The sequence below is a fragment of the Ambystoma mexicanum genome, chromosome 4p (assembly GCF_040938575.1).
Source record: "Ambystoma mexicanum isolate Mex_15411 chromosome 4p, UKY_AmexF1_1, whole genome shotgun sequence".
NCBI lineage: Eukaryota > Metazoa > Chordata > Amphibia > Caudata > Ambystomatidae > Ambystoma > Ambystoma mexicanum.
This window is the reverse complement of record NC_090927.1, coordinates 738,288,250-738,313,763: the sequence shown is the minus strand read 5'-3', so window position 1 is coordinate 738,313,763 and position 25,514 is coordinate 738,288,250. Positions and strand designations below refer to the sequence as shown.

General features: G+C 45.4%; 1 protein-coding gene across 1 annotated transcript in view; it reads left to right on the top strand.

Annotated features, from left to right (window-relative positions):
- Positions 1–25,514, top strand: part of LOC138453438 (lebercilin-like) — a 1,169,225-nt gene that overhangs the window by 837,392 nt on the left and 306,319 nt on the right. The window contains exon 6 of the mRNA XM_069606292.1: positions 24,388–24,506. Coding sequence (XP_069462393.1) covers positions 24,388–24,506 — 119 coding nt within the window. The remainder of the gene's footprint in view (positions 1–24,387; positions 24,507–25,514) is intronic.

The window sequence follows — 25,514 nt, the reverse complement described above, 5'->3', positions numbered from 1 at the left end:
TTGCTGCGAAAGTAGGCACTCCTTCTGTGAACCCCCCTCCTATCTCCTTTGATTCTCTTCCTCCGAATAGCACGGCCCATGCTCAAATCCATTCACAAGATAGAAGTGAGTTATTTAATTTGTTGGTCATTATTCCACGCACCCCAGCCAATAATAGCTGCATCTTTATTGTTAAACAAGATATTTCCATTGATGCCTAGGAAGAACGCTTAGCCGCCACTATAGCTCTGAACTTGGAGGAGGGTGGCAGCTCAGTTGGGGCAAGGACGTGTTCCAACTGCACGAATAATAATACAGTGAATATTACCCACTTAACCCCCGCCCTGCCCCAAACAGAGCTGCCTCTACCTGCCTCTACATTGGATGATTCTGGCTTAAATTCTGTAGAATTCCATGCTGCCCCTAAAGGGGTCATTGCTCCACAACTCTCCATACTAGAGGACAACAAGAACTACTAACTAACTACTGTTAACCATACTTCAAATCATGTCAATCTTTCTGTTACTCCTGCTGGTAATGCCCCTACTTCAACAGTGAAATCTACAGTTTTTAAAACTCCACAAAACCTTTGACCTATACTCCTAAAATAAAATCTATCATGGGCACTTTGGGTAGACCCATTCAAGGGAAAAAAATCTCCAACTATTTTGGAAAAAGGCCAGCCACCAGTACTCTTATTAAACCTCTGCATTCAGCTTTGCAAGTGGCTACTCTGGACCATCTGCACTTGGCGGATGTAGCAAAGAAATTAGAGACTGAAGATCTCCCAGATAATGATATCGATGACATTAGTATTATCGAATGCGCAGATAAGGCAATAGCTGAAAGTGCGCTTGAACCTAATTCTTCGAACATAAATAATTTAACCCATCAAACCTGTGATGCATCTTATGTGGGTTCCCCTTCTGAACTTCCTAATTTCATTGATGATTATACAGAGAAGCAAAATTGGCTCAGAGAAAGGGGTCTTCTCCCAGATATGAAAAAGGAACATGCCAGTGAGTCTATACTGCACCACACTCTTAAAGAGGCTGATGATAGAATAAGACTGACCCAACCTACAGTCTCTGCCCTGAATATGGTTCTTAGTTCCTTTGTGAGTCTCTATGACAACACTTGGTCAGAGGTTAGATCACATTCTCTCTTACTCTCTGAAATGTATACCAGGCTGGAAGGGGTAGACAGGTTTGAAGAGTTGGTAAAAATTATTAAGGAAGATAATCCCTCAATAACTAAACAGTGCCCGGATTCTGCTCTGCCAAGTCAACCCACTATGGAAGGGCCACCAGATAAGAAGGCCCATAATGTGGACAGGGCCTGGCACCCTCAAAGGCAGGCAACATGTATACTAGGGAAGTCCCAGCCACCCCAGATAGGGGCTCTTTGGACTCAGTCCTGGCGCCGTTGGCGTCAGGCTCATAAGGGATAACAGTCCTGGCACCATCGGCGCCAGGCTCATACAAGATATGGAAGGAATAGTGTTTGGTGCAAACTTACCTGGCAGACCATGCTGCAATTTCCTTACCTGGCAGATCATTCTACAACTTCCAGATGAAAAAGGAACTACTTAACCACACGGGTGTGGCTGGTGGCAGGATACATACCTTCAGTGGAAGGATACATACCTGGGACTACTTGAAAGGCTATTTAAGCCACGCCCAGACAGCAAACCACGCTTGCGTTGTTCTGCTCATAGCAGCTGGACGCTCACCGTGTCTGCTCCTGCTCCAGTCCTCGACCACGCCTGCCAGCATCCTGGAAACACCTAAGATAGAAAAGGGAAGAAGAAACAGGTGAAAACAAACCTTACCTGTTAAAGCTGCATTCCGGATTCAGCGCGCCAACGTTCCTGCAAAAAGAAATCATTTTAAATACTCACTGCGTCGCATACATCTCGGCGCACTTCTCTTACCTGCACGTGGCGCCTTTGGCTCTGCGATGCCCATCCGGATCTCCTACAGCATTCCAGCACCTACGGGGAGACGAAGAGAAGAAAGCAAGGTGAGAAGGGGAAAATAACCAAGAAGCACTTACCTGCCAAGCTAATTCTTCTTACCTTCGGGTCGATGCCATTCCTTGGGCATTTCAGCACCCCGGCCCCTATGGGGAAAAAGCAAACATCACATTAGTGAATGCAAGAACCGTAGCAAACTAACTATTTGAAACTTACCTGCTTACAGGTCGGACTCAGCTTCTGCTTCGTGCCGGCTCCATTTCTTCGGCATTCTCGAACTCTGGCCCCTAAGGAAAAAGAGACAGGAAAAGACAGTAGTGGGCCTACACCAAAACTCACCTGAAATCAGGTTTTCGACGGAAACCGTCCTCAGCCTGGAGTCTTCCATTACCTGCAAAAGAGAAGAGGAACAGTTTAGACTCAAGCTTGCCATAAACATTTATGGTACTTACCGGAACAGACAAGCGAACTCAACTTACTATCCAGTGACGTAACTGGATCCCAACGCGCCCCTGCATCAGAAGCAGGATGGAGAGCTTGCCTTCTCCATCCCTAAGGTGAGTCTCCACAGGGAATTACAGAAGGGTTGCAAGGAGGGTGAGAAGGGGAACGGGAGATAAACACAAAACCCGCAGAGTATTAACCCTTCCTTTTCGCTCACAGAAGGGTATTCATCCGAGCCAGACAAGCCAGATTTGGGAACCCAGCCCACTCCATCTTCAGGGTGCTGAACATCTCCTTCGAAGAGGCCACTGCCGTCCAGACCACGCCTACGCCTCCGTGGGAACCAGGTGAGCGTTACAAGACCTTAACAAGATCACTTCCTCGAATGCTCCGTTCTGTCCAGATAGGGGTATATGCGCTCAAGCCTCTGCTACCCCCCCCCCCCATGAAGGATGAGGGAGTTCATTTGGATCCTGTCTTAGATGCTAAACCATCTATCACTCCTATAAAAGTGTCTACCATTCTCCCTGTGGGAAAAGCCCCAGAGAGGCTGGCTGTCAATTCCGCTAGTTCTACTCTCCACGTGCCTGCCTGTGAACCTTTCTACACTAGAAATGGCTAAATCGCACAAGGGAGACAATGCTGCCTCCTCACTAGACTCCAAATCTACTCTTAATTTGGAGAAGTCCTCTGACTCCACTGACCCTACGAAAGAAACAGTACACTTAAAGGGCTTTGTCCATATAGGTAAAAAAAAAAGCCTAATCAACAAATAAAGAAAACCAAAAACCAGAAAAATATGAAAAAAATGAATTCATTTACCAATCAATTCTTTAAAAATCTGGTTCTGCCAAGCGCTCCCCCGAGTGTAACAACTACTTTCCCTATTAAGGGGGTTAATATTCCGGTGGAATCAGAAGTCCCTCTAATTGCTATTCCCACTGCTACCACTATCGCCGGTCAACCATTCTACCTACTACTCTAACTGCTTCTAGTCAGACTGAATCTTTGGCAGTTAGTTCTATGTCGAATGACAAAATTCCCCTTGTTATGGTGGGGAATGCTGTGCTGGCTGAGGAAACTCAGCCTTATTATCCAAGGAGGAATCCCGGTAGACCACTAATTCAAACTGGTTGATAGTGTCTAACCTGTCTATATCCGGGTGGATCAAGATCAGTATCTAAAAGAGACAAAGCTGAAGAAACGGGGGCTAGAGTCTAGACCTCTTCAAAGGAGGGTATGGACCTGTCATGATTCCTGCCCCTCATGTCGCCAGCCCTCCAAGATGTCAGGCTGGAGCCAGGCCACGATCACCTACATGGCCCTCAAGGGCCTCTCCATCCCTCGAAAGACCCACTTGGAGTCAGACTTGGCGCTTGTGGCACCAGACTCACTCACTCCCATAGGATAACATTGGGGATTGGACTTGTAGTGCATTGATGGGGACAAGATGGATGCCCCCACATATTTTGGTTCCCAGAACTGCATGTGCAGTCTAGTCTTTTGGGTGTGGTTCAGCCCAGAGACACCTGGGATACCCAGAGACTATTTACGCCACGCCCAGGATGAGAAACATGCTTTGTGTTTTCTGCACCTGCAGCGTGACACTCACCGTGTTCGGATGGGTCTCCAGTAGGCCTGCATCTTTCTTGTGCCCGCAGCTCCTGCAAGAACAAGAACATCGATAGGAACAGCCTTACCTTGCGGCGCTTCTGTCCATCATTCAACGCTCCTTCTGTTCTGCGGGCATCTTCGGCGGTGTCATTCCCATCCCGGCACGCCGCTTCCTAAGGAAAAGGGAAAAGAACAGAAAAAAGGCATGAGTAAGCATTCAGCAAATCTTCGCTTATTTTGTAAATACTGTACGAGCTTCAAGCGCTTACCTGAATCCCAGCCGCTCTGGGGGAACTATGTCTCCGGAACTTCACATCCATCTGCAAGAGGGAAAAGACACTCCAGGTTAGCTTGGTAACATCTAGAGGCGCTGCATACCGTGCTTACTCACTGCATTTCTTCTTCATAACCGGCATCCACGCTGAAAACGTCGCGGCACCTAAAAGACACAGAAAAAGAACTCAGTTCAATACAAATACGAAAGGGTTGCATTGCGCATCGCGCTCTCACTCACCTTCAGCGCTACTCATCTCAGCAGCACGTGGCCATCCCCGGACGCCGGCCATCATCTAAGGAAGGAAAGGAACGAAGTTAGAGAACTGTTCAAAAGACTCATTATACTTACCTGTCGGACTCTTGCCAGTGAAGTAACTAGGCAGCAACAAGCCCGCATCAATCAACGCGCCCCTGCACTGAAAGCAGGACAGAGAGCACACTTTCCAAGAAAACAAGGTGAGCTGTGGATCAAAGGGTGGGGTTGGTCCCCGGGGAAGAAGGGGTTCAAGCACACAGAGACAGTAGGGAGTTAAACTCTACCAATCCTGTGTTTCGAAGGGATTGTGTCCTCCGACGTATTCCTTATCTTTGATAATACGTTTCCAGCTTGCTGGCCTCGGAAATATTTTCTGTCCCTGGACGGCCACCGTATCCGCGCCGACGTCACCATGCCCATAAATAGCCACGCGCTGCGTTCGTTGCTCAGTTCCGTTTTGTAGCATAAGAAAAGTCATGCCTGAATTGGTTATTGACCTTGAAGGAGCGTAAGCTGCAACCACAAGGGAAGTATCACTGCGGGGATGGATGGGAGGGGCGATAAGGAATATGTCGGAGGAACATCCCGTCGAAAGAACGTTACAAGGTAAGAAGTAATTTGTTCTTCGAAGGGATTGTGTCCTCCGGCGTATTCCTTATCTTTGATAGACTCCCATAGCAGTGGCATGTAATTGGAGGTGGGAGTGAGAATGTTATGTATCCCTTTAGGAATGGACCGAATGTAATACGGCCTTGCCAAATCTGGTCTATTGACTAGTGGAGGAATCCAGATTGTAAAATTTTGTGAATGTACGTGCGGACGACCATGTGGCTGCCGCACATATGTCTCGGACCGGTACCCCTCTTTGGAGAGCCGAAGAGGCTGCAATACCCCTGGTTGAATGAGCCCTGAGATTTTGGGGTGGCTCTTTCCCTGCCAGTTTGTAACATTCCAGAATGGCCAAAATAATCCACCTGGAGATGGTTTGTTTTGTTATGGGTAGTCCCAACTTGTGACCTGAGTATCCTACAAACAGTTGGTCTGCTTGCCTGATCCTAGCCATTCTGCTGATGTAAAAGCTGAGAGCTCGCCTTGGGAGGAAATTGGGCTTCACCTGTAGGACAACTTTGTCCTTGTGGAAAATTGTATGTGGGGGTTTACAGGAGAGAGCTTGTAGCTCGCTCACCCTCCTAGCAGATGTTAGGGCTACCAATAGGACAGTTTTAAGCGTGAGAAATCTCAGCGAACAAGAGTGAAGTGGTTCGAATCGAGTGCCCATTAGGAAGTTTAAGACTAAATTTAAGTCCCATAAGGGAACATGGAATGGTTTTGGAGGATAAACATTAGTTAATCCCTTGAGAAATAGTATCACTAGAGGAAGTTTGAAATACGATGGTTCCTCCGCAGTGCGCTTGAAGATAGAAAGCGCTGCGAGATAGCCTTTTACAGTGCCAACTTGAAGGCCTGAGTTTGCCAAGTAGAGTAGAAACGATAACACTGTTGGTCTACCACATGAAAAAGGGTCGATATTCAATTCCCTACACCAGCTGCAAAATTTGTTCCAACGGCAGCGGTATAAAGACTTTGCTGCTGGCCTTCTGGCTGAAAGCAACACCTCCATGACGTCATCAGGGAGATCCCAATCCTTGTACCTCACCCTTTCAGCTAGCATTTCGTGCCTGTTACGTATTCCTTGTTTTATATTGATTGTAAAGTTTTTTTGTATTGTGGACCTGTGAATTTAATTAGTTGTTTTAACGTTGATGATTTATTATTAAAAATGATGCTTATTTTTTAGACGTGTCTGGTCCATACCCTCCTTTGAAGAGGTCTAGACTCTAGCCCCTGTTTCTTCAGCTTTGTCTCTTATTAGATACTGAGGAAACTCAGGCCAATTGCACCCCAAAACATGTCCTACCTCCCTGGAGCCTATAAATAATAGTGCTCAAGTTACTTCAAATCCTCAGACTGAATGCAATCCAAGGGCATCTTCTTCGGATGCAGACCCCTTAACTATTCCAGGCAACCTGTCAACTGGTTTAAATCCTACTCACCCGGTGCCTATTATTACTCCAATATCTGCGAACCTGGTTAACCTCGACATGGTGAAACAACTATTCCAGGAGCTTTATAGCACAAAACTCCCTACTCGGTTGGACATTAATCCAACTCCAGGTTCAGCTCAGGACGGAGTGCCTACAACTAGTTCCTCCTGTATAGATGGTCAATCCCTCAGCCACTGGTCATCTGGCCAATGCAGAGTCTTTTTTGGGGAACGTGCTATGGAATTTAGACCAGTGGGGGATCTCTATGTCCCCAATTCTCTTAATTCAGTTTATCTAAAGCCCCCAAATGGGGGCTCCTTCAATGGTCATGAAGGATCTCGTGGTGGGCCTCATATTTCCCAAAATAGGACCTCTTCTAATCGTTATGAAATATTTCCTGTGGGACCCCATGTACCACAAAATAGGACCATCTTAATGGGTGCAAGGGGTTCTGACCTGGAAGCTGACCCTTTAAGTCAATTTACCAAACGTATATCCGACTCATTACCCCAATCATCGGGGCCTAAAGACTCTCTGGAGATCCTACAACTTACCCGTCTTTGGGGGCAGGATATGCCTATCTGTTTGAACCGCGGTAATATTCTTAAAATCTTTCATCAACTGACTCCCCTTTATCTTATCTCGAGCTATGACATGGAAAGGATTTTCTTTCCCTCCAAAGAACGTTTAGATATGAGTAATATTGTTCTGAAATCAAGACTGGTATTGGAATTAATAATGGGCCAAAAGGAGGGCCTAAGGCAACTTGGCTTGTTACAATCCAATCAGCTTTTCGCTAAATATGGAGAGTGTAAAGAATATAGGGGTAATCTTACAATGTTGTATCATCCAGAAAGATCGCCACAGCCCCAGTGGAGGCAATTTACGCCCAGATTCAATGGTAATGCCAGAAACTGGGCCCAGGTCACTTGTGTCCTGTGGAAATTAGCATCTTCCTCCAGCCCCTACTCTCATGGCTCTGAATACATTTATTTTTCTATCCCGGAACTCCAGGGGAAATGTACATCTTTTTACGAATACTGACAAAGTAGATATGATTTGTGGCACACACTGTTTCTTCCCTGAGGAAACTTGGCTGCTTTCATCCCCCTCTGTTGATGGATTTGAAATCTATTCTCAATATGCTAAATCTAATTTGGGAGGGAGGGCTTCAGGGGGCCTTCTTATTGGAATCAGAGCCTCTCTTGGCCTTAGGGACAAGGTTCTTTCGGACACACCATTTGGTATCTTGGCTCTGGATGCCATCTCTGGAGATGGCCTGGTCAACCTTCTCTTGATATCGACTGGCACAAGGGCATCACTGCCCTCGAGCCCTTCCTGGAAAGTCTAATGGATTTGGTTCTGGCATGGAGATCTCTACATCCGAGGGGGGAAGTGATCTTAGCCGGAGATCTTAATTCTGACTGCTCTATATCGTCTGAGGCCAACTATGGCGATTTGGGATTGGTCTTGGAGGATGACTGAGGTCAGAAATATGTTTGGGGTAGAATTTGGAATCTTGCTTTGGACTCATGCGGCTTAATTTGTCTTAATGGCTCCTACGATGCTACTCTCCCGCTCTGTCCTACATGGCAGAGAGGTCTCTCAACCTCTTCTTTAGACTATGTCTTTGTAGACCATTCTTTGTCCTCTCTCTCATCTGAGGTGCGGGTCTCCTTTAACTCATGGGGTGACCATGGGTCTCTGTTGGTTACATTTCTTTCTCCTTTTCCCATGAAGTTTCTGCCCTCTGGGGGACCTCGACACCTTCAAACTGTGGGTTGAGGGACCGGGGTAAGTTGGTCTTCTGCCAACATTAATCTCCTTAACTGTCAACTTATTTCCTCATTTAACCATACTTCCCTCACCTGGAAACAAGCAGTTTACAACACCTCATATTTTGAACACCTTCCTAAATGCTCTTTATAGTAGCATTTATGACTCTCTCAGGAAGGGTAATCCTAAAAAATCCCACGCTCATAGGTTTGACCAGGAACTGGCCAATGAAAAGGCCGATTCTCGAAACTTATTAGAGAAGTTCAATTGCTCGATACTGACTGGGACAACAAAAAAGCAAAAATTAAATCCTTTTGTCAAACATATAAAAACTACTGCAAATCAAGAAAATCTAGTTTGCTACAAAATGACGCTGAGCTTATTTTAAGAGTCCTGGTCAAGAGAGATCTTAGGGCATTCTGGGCTATTTTTTCAGCCCAAAATGATGGTGTGGTCGTTGACCAGTTGAATGTCATCCCAGAGGTCCAATGGGTAGACCATTATACCAAACTTTTCGGTACAGGCGAAGAGGGGTTAGAACTATGTATAATTGGGGAGGGTGCACCAAATGTTACTTGGGAGCCCGTCATTGACTTTGAGGCAATAGTTGGGCTTATTGCCAAAGCCAAGAAATCCAGGGCCCCTGGTCCGAACAGCCTCACAAATAACACATTGAAAGCGGACCCAGAAATCTCAGCTAAACTTCTGTGTCTGCTGTTTCAAGATATAGTAAATACTGGTAATGTCCCAACCAGCAGGCAAACCGCTCACATTGTTCCCATCTTTAAGAGAGGTCAACGAACCCTGGTCAAGAACTACAGGCCAATCTCTCTTATTGATGCAGACTGCAAGCTGTTTGCTTCCATGCTCCTTTCTCATCTTAACGTTTGGAATAAGGAAAATCACATTCGCCCGAAGCAACAAACAGGCTATAGGGTCGGCCAATCAACCAATCTTAATGGCTTTATCCTAACTGCCCTACAAAGTACAACATGGGAAACATTTGGTGGTACTCTGTATGTTACCTCAAACGATTTGTCAAATGCATTTGACTTGGTAATCAGGTCAAGGCTTTGGGGGAAACTATGAAAGTGGGGGATCCCGGCAGGGCTTTTAAATCTAATCATGGCAATGTATGAGAACTCGGGGGTCCATATTAGGATTGACTTAGAAGAAACACTTTCTAGAAGAATAAAGACACATATTGGGGTTAGACAGGGCTGCTCCTTAGCCCCAGGCCTCTTTATCCTCTACTTGGAAGATGTAGGGGAGTTTCTTGGAAATACAGGCATGGTGAATGCTAAATTGGGGGATCTCAGGCTCTCTTGGTTGGCATATGCTGACGATTTCCTTCTCTTTGATCAGACCAAAGTGGGCTTGCAAAGACTTATCTGCAAGTTTGAAGAATACTCTACATTAAACGGGCTAAAAATTAATCCGAGTAAAACCCGCACCATGGTCTTCTCTAAGGGGAAAAAAGGGAATAAACAAGTGTGGAAAATTGGTGGTGAAAACATTATGAGAGCACATAAAATTGTTTATTTAGAATTCCATATTTTGGCCAAACCATCGACCGCTGAATTAAGACGTTCCCTCAGACATAAAGTACTCCCGCTTATTTCAAAATCTATTAAGTTAGATAATAAATATGGGAGGTTCTCGTTCAAGCCAATCGTAGATTACTTCAAGGGAAAGGTGACCCCGAAATTAATAAATGAAATGGAATTACACTATCTGGCCCTCCTGACCTTTTGGGACACCCTTGAGGGTATCTACTGGAGAAAGGTCATGAAACTGCCCAACTGTATCCCTATAGTGGCCATAAGGTATGAGCTGGGTTTAGTCTCTCTGCGAGCTAGAATACTTTGGAGGGCTCTCACACTTTTCTCTGCTTTGCTCTCTCCTAAATATGACACACTTTATGATGATGGGGGTAAGATGCTCTTCTCACAGGGATCCCTAGACCGAAACCTTTTTCTTCAAAAATTTAGGGACCTCTGTGACAAGACCTTACTGGACCTCTCTACCGATAGGGATAACCTCTTGACCACTCCGAACAAAGTTAAAGGGTGCCTTTTCTGTTGTGATTGGAACGATACGCTGGAAAAACTTCATACTTATCCATCCCTCTGCGATCTACAATTTGATCATAAGAAGAGAGGCTGCTTGTCATTTATTTTGACATAATTTCCTAACCGCTACTACTGCTCACTTCTCTTGAAACTTAGATGGAACCTTTTGCCCACTAAGGAAGTTCTACATAGAAGGAAGGAGATTAGTGACTTGGTCTTACATGTTGTTTTTGTCATATTCCTGGGGTTATTGAATCTGCCCATCATTTCTTTTTAGACTGCGCTGCTTTGAAAGGCCCTAGGGCAATTTACTTAGGCAGATTCAATACTCTGGAATGATTGGGAGCAGAAAATCTTATTTGGTCCCAGTGTCTCTCTATTTCTAAAACCACAGATGGACTTGCGGTGGCAGGGTTTATTAAGTCATTAGATCTGTAGACGCCTACTTTATGATCAATCTATATGATGAATTTATAATTTTTACAATATTGATTGTATTGTGTATCTATATAAATTTGAAATTTTTCTATTTTTCGCAGAGGGAGGAATGATTTGGAATTTTAAATTGTGTACTGAATTTTAATTCTGCACCAATTTTATTGGTTTGCTCAATGTTTTCTACTTTTAGAAAAAGGATTCCGGGGTTGTAATGTGTCTTTAATGAAATTTTCTATAGTGTATGTTTTATGTTTTTCTTTTTCCAATTTGATGTTTTCTTTTTTCTTATCAAATGTATTTGTAAAGGTTTCTTTTGTAAACTATATACAAAAAAAAAAGAAAAACCCCTCTCATTTTGAATTCAATAAAAGTATTTCCCAACCACCATGACACATCCTTGTCAGTTGCCTTCTTCTACACCTTTACAGAAATCAGAACTGTTTTGCTTCTGTTAATTTCCCACAACATTATTTTAGTTAAACCTGTTCCCTTTGTTTTCTTCTTATATAATAAAGACCCAAGAACTTTAGATTTTGGCTTTGTGTTATCTGTTCATCTGAGCCTCTAAATTTGTCCAACACCTAACTTACAGAATCAGTTACTTAATCAGAACTGTTAGTACAAAGGTTTTGAACATCAAGGGTACCCACTAGTATGCCATCATGTAAAGTCCATATAATATTTTATTTCTTCTTAAATTCCCAGCAATGCATGCTTTTCATTAGTGTCCTAATTATAGATTTGACATTTCTATAGAGATGGTTGCAAATGTAGTAGAAATACTTGGCCAGAAATTGGAAAATTCTGTTGATGGCAGGCACAATTTGTCACGAGAGTGGTTGGTATACTGTCATGATCTCTGCTTCCAAAAGATCAGGACTTGCCCGACTCCCTTGGAAGCAGACCCATAATCCCGGTTCCGAGTGCCAGCCAGTCCCAATTGGGACCTTTTGGACCCTGTCCTGGCGCCAGTGGCACCAGGCTCATAAAGATGCCCAGTCCCAGCGCTGGAAGCGCCGGGCTCATAATGCTTGGGTGGACTTACCTGCAGCAGACCATGCTGCTTACTTACCTGCCAGTTGAACCCCTGATCCTCTTCTGTTTGGGACTACTTTTCCTGTTGGGTGGGGCAGGAGCCACTCCCTAGGTTCAGAACACTGGAACTCTTCTGGAAAGCAGGAACTCTTTTCTTACCTAGGCGTGGCTGTGGAAGGAGGGACCTAAGCACTACAGGAGGCTATTTAAACCACACCCGATGGATGAATCTTGCTTTGCGTTATTCTGCATTCTCTGCAGCAGAACGCTCATCGTGTCTTCTGCTTCTGATCCTGGGCCTAAGGGAACAAAGGCTTACCATCCTGGAATCCAGTCTTCAGCAGCACCTGTAAAGACAAAGAAAGAACAGGTTAGCACTACGGTCTTCAGTGGCAGCGCATCTCTTACCTGGTCCATCGGCTGTCACCAACGCCTCGCGCTGCATTCTGAAAGACAAAGGCTTACCTACTCTTCGCATGCTCCGGAGGTCTTCGCACTGCATTCCGGCATCTGAAAGACAAAAGCTTACCAGCTCTTCGCACGCTCCGGAGGCCTTCGGCGCTGCATCCCGCATCTGAAAGACAAAAGAAGGTGCGTTTAAAGACATTGGGGAACTTTAATACTCACGTGCCATTACTCCTTTCCACATCTAACCCAGTGGGTATTCCGGCACCCTGCAGCCGCTCCGAACTTGTACCTGCAAAATAAAAAGACAGTTAGAGCGCATCGTGAAGCAGGCAACAAGCGCTTACTTACGTGCTTCCAGGCGCTTCTATTCACCACACGGGCTCCATCTTCAACTCACTTCAGCCCGTCATCCACCATCGCCGGAACCCTGCAAAACAAGAGTCATCATTACTAAAGACTTTAAAGACATTAGAATTACTCGAAACTTACCGTTCGTGCAGTAAACGACGGACAGCAGTCCTCTGAAGTCAAGAGGCCTGCTCCCCTTATCCAGTGAAGAAACTGGTTACAGCACCCTGCCCCGAGGCAGATGGAGAGCACGGCGTTCACTTACCTAAGGTGAGAGCGTTAACCTTCGGGGTCCTACAGGAGAAGAGAAAGGGAAGAAGAGAGAGACATTCAATAACCCAGTTCATTAATCCCATATTTTCTATCTGCAGACATCTTACCCTTCGAGTCAAACATACAGTGCACAGAGGTCCAGCCCAAAGAGCCAGCCGTGTGTTACACATCACCTTTGAAGATACGGTATACGCCCAGTCAAGACCGGCGCCTCTACGGGAATCAGGTGAGCGTTACAGTGGATCTCGGAGCTGATCTGTGCACCTGGTCCATTTCTAGTGGTGCATCATCCGGCAGGGTAATAATGTATCTAAACAGCTCCGAGACATGGTTCCTGAGCTCTGAGTCTGCTACCGATGTTGGAATCCCCTGAACACGGATGTTATTTCTCTGTGACCGGTTTTCTGCATCCTCTTGCTTGGATTCAAGAAGGGCACACCTCTCCTCCAGCACTTTGATTCTATCCCTGCCGAGCTCGCCCTCAAATCGCTGGTCGCATACTTCCGACTCAAGCTCAGCCGTCCTTCTCTCAACCTCTCCAACTCTTTTATCCAAGGACGTTATTTTTTCCATAACTTCTTCTGTACTTTTGCGAATTTCATTTGTCAGTGCAGAGAGTAGCTCCTGCAAATCCGCCTTGGTCACCATTTGTGCACTGCTGTTAGTTGAAGCTGCGCTGACAGGGGCATCCCCCCCAGAGAGGCCCTCAGATATGTCCCCTTTCTTGGATCGTTGGCCCTGTGAAATGGCCATTAATGTCGCAATGTCCGTCTGTTTGGACAACTTCCCACTCCTCGACATCCTGGCACCCAACTGCCGTACTACTCCCCACTTAGGTATGTATTCACCTATTTATTTTGCCCCTCGGAGCCAGGCGGGCAGACTGAGTGCGATGGCTGGTGAAATCAGGCAGGGCGGACGGAGCCCCTGAAGGAGTGCTGCTGATCAGAGCCGACAGAGATCGATTTGTAATGTTACTGCCTTCCTTATGGTTCGGGCCACACTAATGTTAATGTAGTGCTTTTGCGAAGTGTACAGCCAGTCTGGGATCAAGGCGGAGGAAGCGTTGGTCAATCAGGCCGTTCCCGTTGCTGATCCTACGTTTGCTCGGGGTGCCGCTCCTCCACGTCGGCTCCCCCCACAGCTGCCGGTGCACGCTCAAGCCTCCCGCCGGCCCTGTTGCAGGTGTATAGTGGAAATAACGCCACAGCAGCGGGACAATTGTTTTGCGAGTCTCTGACACTGTAGAGGCCCCAATGCACCGCCCACCACAGCCGAGCCAGCCAGGCCACCGGGTATCAATTCCTGTATGCGCGTTTCAGCCCTGGGCCTCACAGCTTTCCAGACCTTCAACGTAGGCGTACCTCAGAACAGCTTGGCGGTCACCCGAGATGACTCGGGGAAGCGACTTGGGACCTTCGCGGCTCCTCGGGAAGGGGACCAGCTCTAGTTACAGTCTCGTGAAGGACCTCCGAGACCCAGCTCCTGCTGCCCCGATCCTCCTTCCCTTAGCTGCCGGGCGTCTCCCCGCAGGATCCCCGCAGCAGAGTCCTCTGTGAACCGGGAGCCTCCCGGTGCCCTCATCTGGGGTTCGGGCAGCAGACATCTGCCGCTCCACTCTCAGGCGGCATGAGATCGCCTAAGTCAGTTCGCTCGGCGGCCCACGCTATCTTCCTGCAGCCGCACCTCCCCCATTCCGCATCCTCGGTTGAAGCAGTGGCGAGGCCGCCATTTTTCCGCTGGCGACTCCGCTGGACCTACAATGTCCGAACATCGAAAATCAGCTCCCCTCCAGGAAACCGTTCAGCATGCAGTTGCAGCTAGTCCTCCCACATGCTGTGGCTCAATTTCAGCGAAAAATTGAGACTGGAGAAGACGCTAGCTCACAATGTGCATCGGGCCAGCCAGGAGCTTCTAGGAAAGCATACTGCGTGCGGCCGCTCCAAGCCATGCCCCAAGCTGTCCCCCTTCTTGAGAATTGCCCATTCTGTACATACCCTTGGCTCCCACATGTTCGCGCAATGTGCCCTGTCATTCCACATGTCCAACACACAGGAGGGAGTCTACTAATCTGCCCTCCATGCATGTTTTGATTATCATTCAGCACAGTCTGAAAACCTTGGTTATTCCGAAAGCCTCCTTGATTATTCTGGAAACCTCATCTTCCTCTGAAACCAGTACCCCTGCCTCTCGGCATGTACCCATTCCCTCCTTGGTCCATCTGACATTGTTAGGCAGAAACCTGTGCAGTTCCTTTAGGGACCACTGCAAAAGGCGTAAGACTACAGGTGTTGGCAGTAAACCCAATTGGTAGCAGTCTGTACCACCCAGATTTACCTGGTAGCTGTGGCTGAGCAGCCAGACTTCTCTCAAGAAGAGTTAGACAGTATATAGAGTATACAAGATAGGTACCAAAATACAGTAGCACAAGCAAACACTGACCAGAGCTTGGGTATAAAAGTATATAATTATTTATTTAAAAACACACTTTGAAAAATACACTAACACTAATATGGCAAGCAAGTTCAAACACAGTCACTATTAATATATATACATCCCTGATCACTTATTGAACAAGTCTTAGTTAAAACACCACTTATTTTCAGACAGAGGGGAGCGGTTAACCTAAGATGGCACTCCAATAAGTTAATTAAAAAGGGAGGGAAAAAGGCAGAATTAGGAACATAAAAAAAGAGTTAATCTTGTCTTACTTTTTGTATAATATTCTTCTCTTAATTAGATTCTCTCCTGATGAACCACGTGTATTTCACGTGGGGAAACACGTGTTGAGAGGAAAGAATTATAAGGATGTGTACTGAGAGGAAATAATTATAAGGATGTGTATCAATGTATAAAGAAGGAAAACGCATGATCTCAATGCAAAAAATAAATACTACTGAAAAAGTTATTTTGTTGGTGTGATAATACTGTTCGTGCCAGAAGCGCACTCCATATAAGTGTTTTCAAAAAGAATTAAAGAATTAGGAACATGCATAATACCAACACTTTAGGAGCACCAGAGCAAGTTAGAAAAGGCAGAGTCTACTGAGGAGCAAGAAAGTCATAGGCCAGGCCCACTCTTGGTGAGAGCAAGGCGAAATGTGTCCAAGATCACACAGTTGAATAGCACTTTAAAAGAGTCTTTGTAACGAGTTCAAAAAGGGTTGGATCAAGTCAGGAAAAGTTACTAGGTCCCAAGTCACCCCAGGATAGAAAGTCAAGGATTTACGGTTGCAAGGGAGACCAGGCGGGACTCAGTACCTGAAATGGTGAGAAAGCTCCAGCGGGGGCAGTTGTTCCTGGCAGCGGGTGCAAATCGGTGCTTTGTCCAGGGGAAGAGAAGATCTCGACATAGAGGAAAGCCGGAGGTCGTTGCACTGCTAGGGAAGAAACCAGCCGCAGAGTTTCCCGGTTAAAAGGTATTACTGGTGGTGAAGTGTGGCTATCCGGCCGCCGGGGTGCTTGGCACGGGCGATTCGACCACGAGACAATCCAGGAAGGCGGAAAGAGGGCGAACTGGTTATCCCCACCAGCTCAGAGGAAGAAGACAATCCGGGATGAAGATCTTCTCTGTCGTTGGGAAGTGGTGAGACGGTTCAGGAGGGCTCCACCGGTGGTGTCGTTGTTGCAGGTCGGCTCAGCTTCTCCCTCTTCGGATTCTTTGGTCCTGTGGCGACTTCTGAAGTTCCAGTCCCCAAAGCCCTGCTTTTATGCAGAAAACCCCCATTCATCAGTCCTAGCTGTCACTCAAACATGCTAAGTGGTGAGCGGGGCGGCTCACCACTGGGCCAATCACACAAGAGTGCGACTTGAGTTGCCGAGGCAACTCAGTCCAGGGTGCCTAAACCCCCCTCCCACATATCCTGTAGACCCAGACAGAGTGGCACCACTTTTGGTGGCTTCTGTGCAAAAGCCCGCCAAAAGTGGAACAAAGGGCTCGACTTGGGTTGGAGTTACAGAGGCAAACACAAACGCCATTTTAAAACTGAGTCCTGGCAAAAAGACCCAACCGGGGAATGAATATTAAATAAATAACCCGGCGGTATCTTTAACATTGCACCAAAAAGTGGTGCGTTTAAAATTAATGGGAAAATCCCATAGGAAATATTCCAGTGGAATATTTCACGTGGTAACCACTGCCACCAGCCAGAAACTCGCCGAGGGGGGACTGCACAGTGCCCCCTCGAGAAACAGACGCAGGGGCAATCTAAATAACCCTACCAGTACTTCCACAATAGGATGGTTTGTACTGGTTCTGTTCACAATTTAAGACTAGTAAAGTCAAAGGTGACTATACATGCCCTGGGAGACAGTAGTCAGTCCCAGGGTATCGAGTCTATGTTTGGGGGTCACTATGACACCCCTGTGTTACTGCACTGAGGGTGCTGTGTAACACACTTACCAAAAATACATGAAACCCTATGGAGTAAAAGACCCCATAGCCCATTAAACACATTACAAAGTCAAAGGATATCTCAAATCATGTCTAAGAGTGGGAGAAAGAAGAGTCTCACACTTAGCAGGAGAAGAAAATAAACCCCAAAAATCCAGCAAAACTGCTGGGGGACTCACTAGGTTTGGGAAATTAGCCTTAACAGAGAATTCTCCCTAACAGACGTTGATTATTCACCTGTGACATACCCGCTGCTTGCTGCATTCCTAACCCTTCGCCGCTCGTCAGTACTGCTCTCTCTATGGCGTACTTTGACAGTTTCCTCTGCACTAACTTAGCTTCCTCAAGTTTTCTAGCATACTCCTTCTTATTTGCTCTTGCAACAATTGGCAATGATGTGTAATAGTCAACTGTATTTCTGCCCATGTCTTTGCTTCCATTCCCACTAATTTCTTGAGCTGCCTCTGAACTTGTTCCGGCAACCCTTGACATAAAATGTGGTAAAACACTGGTATTGATTTCCTCCACAGCTCCCTCGTTTCCAAAGTTCAACATTCTTCAATACTTTGAATGTAAGCAAGCAGATCTTCGTCATCTTTCATCTTACGTGCCATAATTACACACGTATCAGGATATTGTACTCTAAGCGTTTTCCAAGCTGCCGCCCTACAATCATTAAACGGCGCCTCATCATGCGCTGTGTTCTGTGCTGTGACACTTGAATATCCTGCTCTTGTCCAAATGTCATCAGCCCTTTGCCCAAGGATAGCTGCTAGAAGACCCTTAATGTCCCCTATGGCTAGAGTGTTTCTTTTTGTCATTGTTTCAAACTCATAAATCCATTTCACCGTACCCGCTGTTAAGCTGGGAAGTTTGCATCTTAAATTATCCGTATCCATCTGGGGCCAGGGATAGATATACTGCAGTCTGACCCTTCCTTTCTATAATAAAGGAAACTGCGAAATTCCAAAATCGCAATCGGCTCCCATCGTCTGCCTATCCATAGTAGGGACAACGGTTCCTGATCTCCTTCTATCTGGCAATGACCTCAACCTGCTAACATATGGTGGCGATTCACCTCTCTCACTATGAGATAGCCCTTTAGGTCGCTCTGAATACGCCATGGGCTCTGGCGTCCTGTTTTTCGGTTGGTCTAAATCCGACCATCTTACTTCCTTGTCTGTCTGAAAACATCCCTCAGGACCGCATGCATTTGCTCCCCCATCCCCACGGAAGGTTTCTCTGTCTTCCTCTGACATATCTTGTCCCCAACTAGTATGGCTATCATCTTCCTCATCTCGGTTTAAAGTCAGTTTGTCCAAAAACAAGGCTCTATGCTCCAGACTAAACAGGCTTTCCTCCTTGCCTCGTGACTGGACATCTATAGATCGATCTTCTTTTCCCCTGTTCCTCGATTTACTTTTTGTCCTCATCTCTTGATGAGCTTTGTTGATCCTAGCTCCGATGCTTCCTATCTCAAAATTCCCATCTAGCTTTACCCTAGACGGTCCTGGCATTGCCTCTTGTGATGGGAGAAACTCCTCTGTCGCCCCATAATACTACTGGATTTGGTTCCATCAGCTCCTTCTCAATGCGATCAATGTTGTGTGCCCCCTGTCTCCGTTTTTGCTCCATTTCTTCATCAAATTCCCTTTGCTTCTTCGCTTCCCCTCTAACCCTTTCCTCCTCCTGTCGTTTCGCTTCCCTTCTTTCATTCGCCCTACGCACCTCTTCAGCTCTGTGTCTTTGCATTCTTTTATCTCTTAATTTCTGTTCTTCCTCCTCTTCTCTCTTCTTTTCTAGCCTGTTTCGTTATTCGATTGCTGTTTGTCTATTGTCATGTTTTCTTTGCTCTTCTGCTCTCTCTTCCTTTCTTAGCTGCTCTTCCTGATACATGTGCTCTCGCCTTTGTCTACTCTTTCTTTTATACTCGTCTTCTTTCACTCATTTTTCTCGTTCTTTGTCCTTTCTGTTCATCTTGATCTTCCCCTTGCCTTACTTCCTCAATGCTCTTCTCATCAAGTGAGCAATATCTGTCCACCCATCCATTCATTCTGTATGAGTGCTATCTCGTCAGCCTTGTCTTTTTCTCCTTTCCATCTCTTAATTTCCTGTTCTTTCTCTAGGGTCACACTTGGCTGTTCACTCTTCTCTCTGTCTTGTAAGACCTTAGAGACCTTAGAGATCACTTCCTTTTCTGGAGTCCTTTCTAGGTTCTCGTCACTGCTGTAAGCTTTAAGCAGGCAGTTCATGTTTCGGATTACTATATCCTGTTGCTGCTTTTAATTCCCTTATTGGATATACTCCATAATTTTTTACACTATCGCCATTTACTTCAGGCGAGGTAAGGGGAGCAGAAGGCTCAACACCCCCCTCTTTACACTGGTTAAGCATCCAGTCCTCATGAAGCGGGTCTTCCTGTTACTCCTGTTACATCTACCAAAGCTCTAGGCTAGCTAATCTTTTTTACAATTTCTTTCCCGTGTATGCAACATGCAAATATGTTGTCATGTGTTGCAAAACCGCTTTTGACAACGATTCCCCCTTGTAGACATGTCATGAACATTTTATCTGCCGTGCCTTTAGCCCATTCTGCACTGTATTGCTTAAGCTTGGGTGTGCATTTTGGCAATTGATTACACAGGTGCATTAGTGGAGTAACGTCCCCCATTGCGACGAGTCTCAATTGACTGTCGATACTAACCATTATTTTAGACAAAAATACGTTTCATGAAAATAATAAATATGAGTGTGCACCAATCGTTGCTGCTCCAAGCCTCTACTTCACACTTTACTCCAATCTACCTGTTCGGTCGGCGTCGACAATGACTAAATAGATAGATTTGACTCTCAATCTCTACGTAACACAACCTATAATTTGTCGCTCTTCGATATTTCACTTTTTCCCGAATACACAAAATACACAAACAGACAGTCTAGCTGGCTTCAACGTATACCTTTTTCCCAGCGCTCCTCGCTGCTATTCTTGCTCCTAAAAAATACTCAGATAGGAGTGTAAATTATTCCCTTTCACAGACCTTGTCTGTGTATCGTCTATTTATCTGCTTTGGATTTTGGAATAACTTCTTCTAAACGTTCCTTGAACGTAGGACTTTGGGCTTATTTTAGATGCTCCTCGTCTTGACGCACCTCGTCATATACCGTATCTGACGCTCTTCGTCATATGCTAAACAACCAAACCCCCTTTACTTTCTCACTACAATCACAATCCCCAATTTTATTAATCTATTTTTGCCATCTTTCTCAATCTGCTCACCATTCGCTTTTCAACTCTTGACCATTGGGATCGTCTCCTCCTCCAACCTGCCACCGTCACCTTTGGTCCAGTCAGCTCCTTGTGGAAACCAGGAGGGGATTTTGTGAAAGAGGGACCTGTACCACCTATATCTTTTATCTTGCAAGAGTTTTTATGTTGGCCGCTATCCACAGGAAGCCTCGCGGTCCTCCAGCTAAATGGCAGAGGATGTCTGATATTACGAGACCCCTAAAAGCTTACTTGGTCGATGGATCTTTACCCATCTTACCTCTGCTACCACGTGAACCCTTGTACTTAGGCCCCTTTAAGCCCAGGTAGCAATGCTAGAAATGGGTGGGAATGCAGAACGTACTCGTACATCAATAATCAGACTGACTCAGGAAGTTGCCAAAACACAGTACTGTTTTATTAACAATTATCTAAAACAACGGACATCAACAGACGTCCGCTCGTTTTCTCTCAAACATCATATGAAAAAACAACACTGTTATATTAAAAATGTGTCACTACGGTGGCAAACTAAGAAAACCTAAGCTGGATTGTGATGGGCTTAAAAGGAATATCTAGGTATACATTTATATAGCAGGGGGTTGTGATTGGCTCTCTAAAATCAGGTGGACAAGTAAGCCCATCCAAAGTGCAAGTCATCTTCTGTGTCATACTAATACACAACACCCTATTGGCTTCTCAAACTATAGGGCTCTGTATTACTTGGCCCTCTACAATTTGTTGGCACACTTGTACCCTTCTGGAATATTCCACTCGCTAGCAGCATGCAAGCGGATACCCCAGGTGCTGGCACAGGTCGGCCTGGTCATGCCTCCTTACCCAATTAGCCCACATCCATCATCACTCCTGTGGTCTGCCATTCAATTAAAGCTTTGAACTTGTCCTTGTAGAAGCTCACTGTGCATGGGAATAAAGGGAAGTAAAGGCATGGCCTTATCTCCTGGTTTGGGTGTAGCTCGGCCCAAAGTCTATTTTCATCTAACCATGTAACTGTAGACCACGTTTTGAGTTTTTATGTTGCATAAAATACTATTAAATGAAGAACTCTTGGCACGTCTAGTGTTTTTCCATTACATCTCAAACAGGAGCTTGCTTCTTTCTCACGTTCATGTACCTTCTCGAACAGATAACCAGGTTTACAGCAGCCTGACTCTTGATACTGGGCCAGCCAGCCTTTCTTGAATTCTCCTTCGCCATCAGCTGTTTTATTTAACTGTGCCACACCTCAAGCCCTTTCCATTCACGGGGTTCAAGTTTGCTAAAGTGCATTGTTGAACATTCAGATTATGTCCACTCATATGAATATACATTGGTGCAACGCCTGCAGTCTCATGATTACCTCGTCTATTTGCATTACTGCATCTGTACAATTGTAAAATGACTTTGCATTTTCTTCAATGCTTCTCTGCATAAGCAATCTTCATTTCGATCTCGAAATGTTGCTTGTTTCGATACTTTGTCAAAAGATTCTATAAAGACTATATTCTTTCTTCATTTGGCATCTCTTCTGGGTGCATCAGTTCTACTTTGCATGACGTCACCAGTCTTCTTTCTCGTTCATTTTCACACTTCTTCTGGGTCTTCTTCCAGAAGACCGTTATTTATTTGTGCATGCATATAGAGTTTTCTCAATGGATACCTTGTCTCAAAGATTTTTCGTGGTATAGGTATGATTATTGGCTTTGGCTTTTTCCCAACATATAGGCAACATGGGGGCGGGACTTCCGTTAGAGGTAGTTGGCTCGTCCTCTACAGCATCACGATCCAGCATACCTAACATTGAGGGTTTGGCTCCTGCAGCCCAAGAATTCAGAAACTTCACCTTGCCGTTACAATGCATAAACATTCTTGCAAAAGTTAGGGCACCCTCGTCATTGTTGGGCTACAAGCACAAAGGGAAATGGTTTACCATATGGTGTCAATCGCAAAAGCTCAACCCTTTTCAGAACAAAGCTGCTCACGTTTTGCCATATCTCCTGTCCCTGGCAAATGCTTCTATTAAGGTACATTTAGCAGCCATTTCTCGCTACACTCGGACTACTGGCCGGCCTTCTCGATGGTCCCACATGCTTGTCAAGGAATCTTTTAAGGGTCTCTTACAGGCTTTCCCTCCTGTTAAAGCTCAAGCACCAGCGTGAGAACCAAATGTTGTTCTTTTGAAGTTAATGGGTCCTCCATTTGAACCTCTTCATTGGGCTCCATTGCATTTTCTATCATGGAACACTGCCTTCTTTGGTGGCCATTATGGCTGCCAAGCACGTAGGTGAGCGGTAAGCCCTCTAACTGTAAACCGCCGTACCTGGTTTTTCACCAATCCAAGCTAGTGCTCTACTTTAATCCTTCCTTCATGTTAAAAAGTTTCCTCAGCGTTCCACCTGAAAAAACCCTTGCTTGTGTCTGGTTTCTTTTGTGCTCTCACTTCCCCAGCAGAGAGGGCCTTACACTAGCTGGATGTCACGCATGCTTTAAACTTTTATCTTGCATGGACAAAGAAGTACCGAAAGACATCACAACTGTTTGTTTCATTCGGACATTTTGGAAAAGGCAATGCCCTGGCTAAGTCTTCCATTTCCAGGTGGCTCCCTGGATGTATCTCGCATTGCCACCAACTTGCAAGGAGACCCCTGCCAGACCAAGGGCACATTCCACCAGAACCGTAGCTTTTACCACAGCGTACCTATCTGGTGTTCCCCTGCTCGACATCTGCTGGGCTGCTACATGGAGGTCAGTCAACACCTTCACGAGATTCTACTGCATTGACAGGTTTTCCAGGGTGGAGTCCTGTGTCGGACAGGCAGTGCTCTGCAACCTATTTGCATTAGTTAAGTGTTCCAGAGATGAGTTCAATTGCTTCTGTAGAGCTATACCGCCTCCCAGTGAGTGGCCCTCATTCCGAGGATGGTGCTAGTCATGGCGCTATTAGCCATGACTAGCACCAATACTGGTACCGCCACTGACATTGTGGTATGGGGATTTACCAGTTCATTCCGCCCTTTGTGGGACCGGTAAGTCCCCATTTGAAATGCAATTCCCCATTCCCATTTGAGCCCCATAGGGCTCAATGGGAAGGGGGAAGGCGGCTATAACGGTACCTCAAATTGCTGTACCGTTATTGACCCCGGTATCCCTTTGCGGGTCCCGTCCTTAACATCTGCTAAAAGCAGGCGTTAAGGAAGGACCCGCAAAGGGACCTCGGAATTGGGCGCAAAGGGATTTACCGGCACCAGTGTCATTACCGGTGCCCGGTATCCCTTTGCTCCCAAGTCGTAATGACCCCCATTGTGTGTATATACTGCTGTATAATCATACTCAGAAGCATGTGAATCCATGAAAGATACAATGATGGAGAATGGACAAGTTACTTGCCTGTAACTCCGGCTCTTCAGCATTGGTATCTTTCATGGATTCACATGCAACCCTCGCTCCTATCCCTCGATGGCTCCTCTTGATTCCTACTGCAACATTACGTGCGCGTCCAAATCTGAAGATGGCCACCAGGGTTAGAGCTAAGGAGGACTAATGTCATTGGCTGGGGCAGTATACCCAAAGTGACAGAAATAGGCTATATAAGTGACGAGCAATTTTAAGCTTTAATATTACCAAGGATTCTCAGTTTGACAATGGGGAATATTCATGAGCATGTAAATCCATGCAACATACCAATACTAGAGAAGAGGAGTTATAGGTAAGTAACTTATTTCGCATTTTCAAACAACACTGTCTGTTAATTTTCAGTGTTAGCATATAACAGTTTAAATTTTAATTGCAGCTCCAAACCCAGTTTCTACAAAGTGTATACAGACTGAAGAAGATATCCTGCCAGTAGAGTTGATTTCTTCATCCTCCTGTGGTCCTTCTGAGAGTGCAGCACAAATACAAGACCAAAAGGTATGATCGCTACTAAAAAAGGCTTGTTGTTGGAAAATATTGTGTTGCAATAGAGTATGTTTTCTGAGGACAACAAGAGATTCGAAAGTAAAGTAATGTAAGTAAAACCTTGACACTGAATGTCAATAACGCAGGAAATAATACTGGATAGTTTGAAATGTAGGGAAATAATTATCATGCGGTTCAGGCATTGACAACATCGAAAATCTTTTTTTTTTACATCAACAACATATTTATTTTGATACACTCTCACATCAGCAAGTACTTCTATTATCTTAATTCATGAGCATAGCAATATATGAACACCAGCTTTTTAATAATAATAATTATCAGCAAAAAGTACCCATACGCAGCACAGGATCTGTAGACAGACTGGATAACACTATTATCAATTGCTGAAAATCAATCATCCTGTAGGTAATTGTTCCGAGTCACTTATCATTTGATGTTCTTTGCACTCTGAAGTAAACTGCACTGAGAATGGGTGCGTGTGGCTGGCTGACATACCGTTAGAATGGATTTCTAAACTCTGCCCTGGTGCACAGATGTTTAAGAGGCCACCCTTGTTACATGAACAGGGGAACACTTATGGGAAGATAGCCAGACCAATTCACAGTAGCTTGGAGAGCAGTCACATCTAAATCTCAGGAGGAGTAAGGGTGGTCAGGGGTCTCCAATGAGCACAAACAGTGAAACACCAAGAATTACAATTAGACAATAGTATACAAAAATATACTATTTATTATAGGCCCAATAACAACACAAATTAATTATGAAATGCAATAGTAAATCACCACACAAGCAACACACTACATAATAAATATACGCTCACCGGAGTTAGTGTGAGAAAGTTAAGCACTCCAATACCTGCAATGAAAAAGGTTGAATAACTTTAGTAGCACTAACAGTCTTCAGAGATGGCAACCCTAACTTTATAAGTCCAGCCCTAAAATCAATGGACCCTTGCACTCATTGTTCAATGCGTGAGTAAAAGTGCACAGTTGTGTG